This window comes from Synchiropus splendidus, chromosome 5 (assembly GCF_027744825.2).
Source record: "Synchiropus splendidus isolate RoL2022-P1 chromosome 5, RoL_Sspl_1.0, whole genome shotgun sequence".
Taxonomy (NCBI): domain Eukaryota; kingdom Metazoa; phylum Chordata; class Actinopteri; order Syngnathiformes; family Callionymidae; genus Synchiropus; species Synchiropus splendidus.
Window position 1 is genome coordinate 21,236,032 of NC_071338.1, and position 9,706 is coordinate 21,245,737.

The window sequence follows — 9,706 nt, forward strand, 5'->3', positions numbered from 1 at the left end:
ATTCCAATAAACTAGAGCCCATCAGAACTTGTGTAGAGTGTTATCATGTGAAAGCCACTGCAGGGGGACCTCCATAGGAATGTTGCCTAGCAGATGGTCGTTGTTGGGGCGGGTGGTCGACTGGCCCCGGGGAAAAGGCTTCACCATAACCGCCGAATATGAGAGTAATGTGCCAACAATAAGACGCAACATTCAGTCACGATGAACATTCTCTTGATGTGGAAGATTTCGGACAGTAGAGAAAGAATTTGTCGGAATGTAGATGGACCCTTGGCTCCCCGGAGGAGGGAGGCATCAGGGGAAGCGAGGGGTTGTTGCACATTTAACAGCTCACTAGCCATTTGGTCTGTCCCTTTGAGAGAAAGAGATGAGAGGGGGGGGGACAAGTTGTGCTCCCCCCTCCTCTTTTGTGATGGCCCGGGGCGGACTTGTGACTGTGGAAGGGAGGGGAAGGAGAGGAGCAGAGGGGCTCATTTGCATCTTATTACCCTTCGCCTAGTGGGCCGGTATAAAACTCTGAGCGGGGCAGGAGACCCATCAGACACTGAGAGAGACACTGACACACAAGTTTGTTTGCATTTGATTACATTTATCGCTTTCAACCAAGTTCTAAAAAGAAACAAACAAGATCATCCAGATTTCCTGCGCACTTTTGATTGGAATTAACAAACAGGGGATTTCGTCAAAAGGACTTTTCTCCGTGGCGGCGGATTATTTTTCTTTTCTGCATCGAATGGGAAAATAGAGGATCTTTGGATCGTCTTTGCTGTTCGTCAACTTTGCCCAATGATTGTTTGAGAAGTCGCGGAGCTTTCGCTGCTTGTGTGAAGGGCTGTCATCATGATGGGACGCCTGTGTCTGCCACTGGTGGTCGCTGTCGCCCTCCTCACCTGCCAGGTAGGTCCAACATCAGCGCGCTGGAGTCCGAGTGTCACTTCGCCGTCATTTGTTTTACGTTCGCTTCGTGTTGTCTGTGTGCGCTCAGGTTTCGGCCTCAGGTGTGTTCGAGCTGAAACTACAGGAATTCCTCAATAAGAAAGGGGTGACGGGGAACGCCAACTGCTGTCCGGGAGGCTCGTCGCATCCACAGGGCCACCAGCAGTGTGAATGCAAGACCTTCTTCCGGATATGTTTGAAGCATTACCAAGCCAGCGTGTCGCCCGAACCTCCCTGCACTTACGGCGGAGCTGTGACCCCCGTCCTGGGCTCCAACTCCTTCCAGGTGCCGGAGACCAACGCTGACAGCTTCACCAACCCAGTCCGCTTCAACTTCGGCTTCACTTGGCCGGTATGTTTACGCGCTCGCTAGTGATTTTTGTGTCGTTTGAGCGTCCTCAAATTAACCCCTGTCACTTGTACGCGCGACTTCTCCACATTGTTGTGGATGTTCATGGCAGCAGATGCTCCGAAACTTGTGAGGGTCTTTGTCAGCAGCGTGTGAGAGGGGCCATTGTCGCGTTTCTGTGCTCTTCGGTAGGGGACAGCGACGGGAGGGGGGTGTTTTGGGGTGAATAGAAAAAGGGGGGGCGAGGTCCACCAAACGCCTCTTTGCGCCACGTCCAAGCGTGGTGGGAAATTTAACATCCTCTGTGTTGGCACATCATTGGCAGCACAGCGTGAAATTCCGCCTGGTTTGGTTTTACGGTGGTGTCAAGAGTGTGATAGTAGCACGACTCTGAAAGGGGAGCAGGTATAGTGGCCCTTATTAGGCCCGAGTGGGAGGGAGACATGCAGGCCCAGCAGCTGTTGACTCTCTCTGTCTCTCTTTCTCCTCAGGGAACGTTTTCACTGATCATTGAAGCTCTACATACTGACTCTCTGGACGACCTGGCGACAGGTGGGTGACAGAAAGGAAGCAGTGATGGCTTCTCATTTTCTCTTAAATCATTCATTCATCTAATGCTTGTGGTCGACGAAGTCATCCCAAACCACAAACATGTCTGTATTACGCACTATAAAGTACATATCTTTGTTATTATTTTGAGCTGGTATAACTATCTTAAAAGCAGGTGCCAGTTCAAGTGTTATATTTGAGGCTGTTATCTTTATGGCCGTTCTTATCACTACGGCTCTAATGATGGCTAACGGACCACATCACAGGATTGTGTGGTCAAGATAGTGGAAAAGCAGGTGGTCGCTGATAGCGTTTATTGCTCAAGAAAAAAATGCAACTTTATAATACTAAGTAGGTACTTAATGCAGTGATGACGGCACATTTTAGAATTTGTAAATGTGTACCGATATAAAGCTGTAAAAAGAATCAGCTCTAATATGCAGTTTAAATAAAACACCCAGTAAAGCAGTGGTATCCAAATGGACTATAACACATAGATGACATGATCTAAACAAGCTTGAACTTGCACTTGTATATTCGATAAGTTGCTGAGCAGTGTTTTGAATGTGAGGTGAATGAAAATCCAACTCTTGATGTGGTTACTCATGACAATCTGTATCTTTTTTCCAGACAACCCAGAGCGATTGATCAGCAGGATCACCACTCAGCGGCACCTCACTGTGGGAGAGGAATGGTCCAAAGACATGCAGATCTCTGGCCGGACTGAACTGCGTTACTCCTACCGCTTCCTGTGTGACGAGTACTACTACGGCGAAGGATGCTCTGTCTTGTGCCGACCCAGAGATGATGCTTTTGGACACTTTACCTGCGGCGAGCGTGGAGAGATCATCTGCAACTCCGGCTGGAAGGGGCAGTACTGCACTGAACGTGAGTGTTTACAAATCAAGGAAGTTAATTACTAATTACTCAGGATTGTGGGTCGGCGATTCGGATATGCTATGAATGACCCCGATGCGTTATCAAAGGGTTTGGGCAAACGTTTGATAATTATTCTCGAACAATGTGAAGTTTCTAAAACAACTTCTCAAAGTTAATTTCCCCAACAGTCACTTGGCTATCTTCATTGTTTGGGGACTATTTCCACCTCCTAATGCGGGGCCCGTGTGCAACAGGCGTCAGTCAGTTATCCCATTGCACCAGAGGCCTCCATTCTAATGAGCCGCACTGGCTCCTCAGTAATTCACACGCCGCGTGCCTTCCATTAGACCACTGGGGCCTCCTCGCTCCAAACCTCCTCCCCGATTGGCAAAGTGGGGGTCCTGTATTGTTGTGCGACGGGCCAGTGATTGGCCAAGCGGGGTTGTGTATTGTTGTGGAGGGGGCAGCTGCTCGGTGAGAGGAGACAATGGAGCAGCTGTCTGGTGGTTAGCTCCACACAGACCAGCTGGCCCTGGGGGAGGATGAGGGGAGTGAGGAGTGAAGGAGGAGAGAATTTAGAAGAAGAGAGGAGGAGCAGCAGCTAGAGGGGAAGAACGATGGAAGAGGAAGGGAGAAGAGCAGGATTAGAGGGAGGGAGGAGGGGACAGGGGCCAAGGGTGAGAAAAGGGACTTCAGACCCTCAGTCAAGGGGAGAAAGGAGGCTTTGTGTGGGTCGCTTTTGTGTTAGAGAGCAACCATGTTAATGTTGGGAGCTCGTTGGCTTGTTCCTCTTTAGTGTCCAAAACTGAAAGTAAATTACGCTGAGAACAAAGTTTCTGGAATCCCTTGATGAGTCCAAGTATCATTCCTATGGGTTTGAGTGCTTGGTTTGTCACAAAGAAAGTACCAATTTCCACAACTAAGGTGTGAAATGTGTAAACGTATCACCATCAATAATAATTTTAATAATTGTTCTTCTGTCCATGCAGCGATCTGTCTTCCTGGCTGTGATGAAGACCATGGCTTCTGCGATAAACCCGGAGAGTGCAAGTATGTTCCAAATCAAACTCATAAATCCAGATTTCCTCCTTGTCGATGTTGTAACTAACCAACTTGTTGTGTTCATAGGTGTCGCGTGGGCTTCAGTGGCCGATACTGTGACGACTGCATCCGTTACCCGGGCTGCCTCCATGGCACCTGCCAACAACCCTGGCAATGTAACTGCCAAGAAGGGTGGGGTGGTCTCTTCTGCAACCAGGGTGAGTGCTTCTCACGATTCTCAAACGTTCATATTTGGCCGTATTTGACATGTTGGCTAAGTGTCACTGTCCTTCTCCACGACAGATCTCAACTACTGTACTCACCACAAGCCCTGTCTCAATGGTGCCACCTGCACCAACACTGGTCAAGGAAGTTACACTTGTTCCTGCCTCCCGGGATACACAGGAGCAAGCTGTGAGATCGAGGTCAACGAATGTTCTGGAAACCCCTGTCGGAATGGAGGAAGTTGCATTGTGAGTATAACATCGGTACATCTGACATCTCAGGTTACCTTTACACCAGAGCCAAAAAGAAATCATGGTTTATTTACATCCTAGGACCACGACAACAGCTACCAGTGCACATGCCCTCCTGGCTTCTACGGCAACAATTGCGAGTTGAGTGCCAGTACCTGCGCTGACGGGCCTTGCTTCAACGCTGGCCGTTGTGTAGACAACCCCGAAGGCGGATACTTCTGCCAGTGTCCGTCAGGATACGCTGGTTTCAACTGTGAGAAGAAAATTGACCACTGCGATTCCAACCCATGTATGAATGGTAGGTCTTTGCTTGCTTCTAAATATTTAACCAGGAGTCCGAGAACTTTTAATTTGGGTACTAATACATTTTTATTCTGCAGGTGCAGAGTGTGTAGATCTGGTGAACTCTTATCTCTGCCGGTGTCCGGAGGGATTCTCTGGTCAAAACTGTGAGACCAGCGGCAGCATCGGTGGAGACTGTCAGTACTATCCTTGTCAGAATGGTGGAACCTGCCAGGAAGGACCAACAGGATACACCTGCACCTGCCCACCAGGTAATCTTGACTTCAAATCAATAATTGTAGCTTATTGTAATGTCATAGCTACATCATTTACATTTTTCTAACCTACTTTTTATTTTGCAGGATACATTGGTGAAAACTGCAGCACTCCTCTGTCTCGCTGCTCTCACAATCCTTGCCACAATGGAGCAACCTGCCATGAGCGTAACAGTCGCTACGTTTGCGCCTGCATCCCCGGCTATGGTGGACGCAACTGCCAGTTCCTCTTACCCGACGCTCCCAGAGGTCAGCCTGTAGTGGACGGGCCGGACAAGCGCTACCTTTCTCGAGAAGGAGACATTGCTGATGATGCAGAAGACGACGACAGCCAGTTCCCCTGGACGGCCGTGTGCGCCGGCATCTTCCTCGTGCTGATCATGCTGATCGGCTGCTCTGTTCTGGTAGTTTACGTCCGGGTCAAGCTCTTGGACCGGCACAGTCACCACGGGGACAGCGTTCACAGCGACAGCCGAGAGACCATGAACAATCTGACCACGACCAACAATTTCCTTCGCAGCGACAAGGAGCTGGGCGCCATGATGACCACATCTGTCAAAAACACAAATAAAAAGGTGGATTACAATTCAGAGCTGACCGGTTCCATTGGTGGCCTGAGTGGGATCAGTGGACTTAATGGACTGAATGGATCAGAGAAGCACGGCTTCAAGTCCCGCTACTCGGGTGTGGAGTACAACCTGGTGCATGAGCTGCGATCAGAGGAGCTGTTGCTGTGTAAAGAAGAAGATCATTATGAGCCAGAGGTCAAATGTGAAATGCTGGAAGAATCTGACGCTGAGGAGCGATACAGAAAGAGACAAAACAGGTAAACATCAGTCGATTTATACTGTGGCGGTAATGCTGCTGTGGACAGTTTTTAATGTTTTTTCATGTCCTTTTACAGTGACGCCTCAGAAAAGAAACATCTAGAAGAATCCGCCAGCTGCAGCAAACTTCACTACGAGTCCTCCGTCGACCTCGACCATCAGGCAACCTGTGACTCTAAATACGAGTCAACAGATGATCTTAAGCACCAATCAACCAGTGAGGACAAGTACCAGTCATCCAGTGATGTCTCATACAGCAGTCCCACTGGTAGCAGCCGGTACCAGTGTACCCCAGACACCAAATACCAGTCGGTCTACGTCCTCTCAGACCAGAAGGATGAATGTATCATTGCAACAGAGGTGAGACGAGGTTCCTTTAAAAAGATGTACCAGTCATTATATTATTAGCAGGTGACTCAAACTTGTATTTTCTTGTTTGTTGCAGGTATAATACCTAACAGACCAGAAGAGACCAGATTACCCTGGTTTTCGGTCACTACCAGCCCTGAGCAGTAGAGCTCAGCGAGTCTCGGGAGGTTTTACTCCTGCTGTTTGCTGCTGATCCCTGGAATTTGCCAGAGGACTTCGAGCCAAGGTGCTACTCAGCCAGAACGGAGTCGGCACTGATTGGCATGGACTTGGTACTACAGTAGTACTACGGGTGAATTTAGATGGACGTAGGTCTGATGACGACTCAGGCTGACGATGGAAAAGCCAGTCAGTCGAAAATTCTTCAGATGGACTCTCATCAAGCTTGATCCATTTCTGTCGGACTCCTGATCAACAGCCGACGGATTTTAACGGATGTAGTACCTTCGTGTACTGATTGAATTCAATGTGTAGTACCTTTGGAGTACTGGGAACCTTTTTTAAAAGTACTGTTGTAGTACTGATACGTGCTGTGGGTTTTTTTCTGTCAAAGTTATTGAACTGTTCTTCTCAGTGCAGTAGAATGAAGGGTTGTTTGTTATTGAAAAAAAAAAAAGATGGGAACATCTCAAGTCCTGCAGCACTGACAGAACCACAGTTAGCTGAGCTGGTTCTCAGCAGAGTCGAGAGCTGAAGACTCCAGTAGTGACTGCAGATCGATCCGACATGGATCCTGTTGGGCCATAGTGGTCCTTGACTCCTGAAGGTTTGACACACAGGACAATGTGTTGAGCTGTAAAACATTCATGATGACAGAACAAACAATGGGAAAGTCTAAAAACCAATCAAACCAAATGTAATGTTATTCACTTTAGATGAATTTGTATGTTGTTGTGTGTCCTTTTATAGACTTTCCTGTAAGTTTTGTTTGTATTTAGAAAGAAGCCTCCAACTTCCCCTTCCCACAAATGCTTGACCTGTTCTGAAACGATGACGCTGATCTCAAGCTATAGAGGAATAGTCTTAACTGCCAAGACCTCATTGCACTATGGAGGCGTGCGTGTCTATGAGTGTTTTTGAGTGTGTGTATGTGAGCCCTGGAGGGGACGCCCGCTCCCTCCACGCTCTCATCTTCCACTATTAGCCAATTGTAGGACACCATCACCCGCCTCCTTTTGGTTTGGATCATTGAATTAATGTTTTAACTTTATTTGTTATCTAAAGTTGTATACTTTTAATTTAATTATGTTATTTGTCTTTCATTATGTTTTTTTAAATTGTTGAACATGTTATAATTTAAGCTGGATCGTTAATATTTGGCAGATAATGTATGTATGTGATTAAATATGTATGCATGAGTATGTGTTAGGCACTTGAGACCACTGTGACTGTGTTGTATTTAAGAAAGCTGTCGTATGTACAGAGCCTGTCATTTTTATTACTGGAAAACAATGCGCAATATTTTTCCAAAATAAATTGAAGAAATATAGCTCATCTGTTGTGTTGATGCCTTTTTTGAACTTTTACTCCTGTAAGGGGGGATATTGGAAGAGATGGTTTTGCAATTTTGGGAGTGCCGTCGTTGTTGCTATGGCATGGAACAAGTAATGGTTCACCAGAGGAACTAATTCATGTACATTATGAAGAAAGTACTTCCAAAATGGAATGTCCATACGTTCATATGCACCTGCATGTAATTACTCAGAGACATCAGTGTGGTTGGACATCACATCTGCAAAAGCAATAGTACGTAGGAAAACAGGACATTACGTAAATGCGAGTCAGCAAACAGGAGTTTTTAGGAGTTTTAAATGTGTAGGTACGTGAACAGACTGTTACAACCATAAGCTTAGACAGATGTGACGGATCGATGGATACAATTGCTGCCACTTATTATAAGATATGATCACGCATCGACTGTGTTTGACCACAGTCAATTTGTTGCTCAATAATATTCATGAACAGTCAGACACTGCAGTCCACAAGAGGCAGGATGGCATTTCAGAGTGTGTTTTAGTATACATCTACAGTATTTCAGACATTTATATTCCGGTCTATTTGTATTTTGCTGCTTTAAAACAAAGTGAATTTGGATGAACACTGGCAAAGTATCCGCATAAAAAAGATCATATTTATTCAAAATGTCACACTGTGCCCTGGGGCGCACCTTTCAGTACAGGAAGGATCAAAGAGGAAGATCTCCCAACCTGAAAGGATAGTGTTCATCCTGGTCAGTGGAGAACCACCAGGCTGCTTGTTCATCCAGACTACTGTCATGGAGTCTTTGATGAGTCAATAGAAAATGCCCAGTGCCTATGATGAGAACTTTTTGCAGTTGTGTTCCTAAAACCGGGCTGGTGTTCTTGAGACACATGACATTTTCTTCGGAACAATATTCCTCCAGTACACATAATGTAGCACAACTTTCATGACCCATCAGCCATTACCTTATGGTGATGCTGGACACACAGCACTATCATGATGGATAGCGTTTATTGTTAGCTTGTGCTTCAAGGAAAGAAAGTGACAGTTCCTGAACTACGATCGAAGTTAAAAAACAGATGGAGACCTGATGGACCCATGTATTGTGCCAGTAAAAGGTTACTCAGATAATGACTGAGTTTGAGTCCCGTGCTCCAGTAAGAACTGATTTAAGCTTGGTGTTAGGAGAAAACAGAAATAATGTTTTATTAAATGCAGGTTTTCATGGAACTCAAAAGAACATGGATGTGCATATTTAGGTTCTGATACATGTAGATGATCAATGTTTTCATTAGAATACTGGAAGGGAGTGTTTCACAGAAGGTGCGTGGGAGAGGGTTCCAGACAAATTATGGTAAGAGCGGTTCACAAAAGAGTCACTGGAGAAGTAGTTTGATTTGGTTTGGAGGGTGTTGTGGTTTAGATCAGGCAACAGAGCTCAGGACAAATTGGGGTACATGTAAGAACTTGTGAGGAGGATCACGCAACTAGTACTCATGGCATGAGTACTATGAGGGCTGCAGTTTCAGTGGATCTTTTAGGGAAGGGAAATTATAGCAGTACAGTTTTAGTCAATGCAGCCCAAAGCCAATCATCTTTTGCTCTTGCTCTGAGCGAGCATCATTACGTCTCTTATGCATAACTCAATAGATATTCAGATGAGAGCAGCCTCCTCTTTGAGTTGGATGCAAACCTTTGCCTGTCTCTGTGTCAGTCACAGACCCAAACATCACACAGCACAAATGTAAATGTGTTTTCCAACAATTCAAAACAAAAACAGATTTTGCTTCACATACATCACACTATATTGTTATTTAGGTTAAAGCGTGTGAGTGTGTGTATGTGTGTGTTCGTCTGACGCAGCAGAAGACTGTCTCCTTGTGGAACCACTAAATGAGACAAAGACACACCCCGTAATCATAAACCACTTTACTTTGCCTGCTTTGTGGCCAGAAGCATCTCTTTGTGTGTCTGTGCATGTGTTGTGTGTGGCAGGTTTTGTGTTTGTCACTGAGGCGTAGTGAAGTGTCTATAGGATAATGGATTGTGTATCAATGAGTGCGCATCTATAAGTCCTGTGTGCACATGTGTGAATGTGCGTTTGTGTGTGAGAGAGAGAGGGGCGGGGGGCAAGCAAAAGAGAAGGACAGCGATCTTGTGTTAGGCAAAGCTGTATTTATAGTTTGGAAAGAGAAACCACCAGTCTGGATTTAGTCCCGGTCACCCCTGCCTGACTATGTT

The 9,706-nt window shown here is 46.1% G+C and overlaps 1 protein-coding gene across 1 annotated transcript; it reads left to right on the forward strand.

The window, feature by feature from the left end:
* Positions 1-560: 560 nt before the first annotated feature.
* On the forward strand, positions 561-7,368 carry dld (deltaD). Its single transcript, XM_053865249.1, has 12 exons — positions 561-897; positions 986-1,288; positions 1,777-1,837; positions 2,465-2,722; positions 3,703-3,763; positions 3,842-3,972; positions 4,058-4,227; positions 4,312-4,528; positions 4,611-4,784; positions 4,875-5,613; positions 5,692-5,974; positions 6,060-7,368. The coding sequence occupies exons 1-12, from the start codon at positions 841-843 to the stop codon at positions 6,063-6,065; spliced, it is 2,460 nt and encodes an 819-aa protein (XP_053721224.1). The 5' UTR covers positions 561-840; the 3' UTR covers positions 6,066-7,368.
* Positions 7,369-9,706: the final 2,338 nt, after the last annotated feature.

Excerpts from the sequence above, each read along its gene's own strand:
- dld (XM_053865249.1), top strand. The coding sequence starts at position 841 with ATGATGGGACGCCTGTGTCTGCCACTGGTGGTCGCTGTCGCCCTCCTC. Across the intron at positions 898-985 it reads TCGCCCTCCTCACCTGCCAG|GTTTCGGCCTCAGGTGTGTT; the intron begins GTAGGTCCAACA and ends GTGTGCGCTCAG. Across the intron at positions 2,723-3,702 it reads GGGGCAGTACTGCACTGAAC|CGATCTGTCTTCCTGGCTGT; the intron begins GTGAGTGTTTAC and ends CTGTCCATGCAG.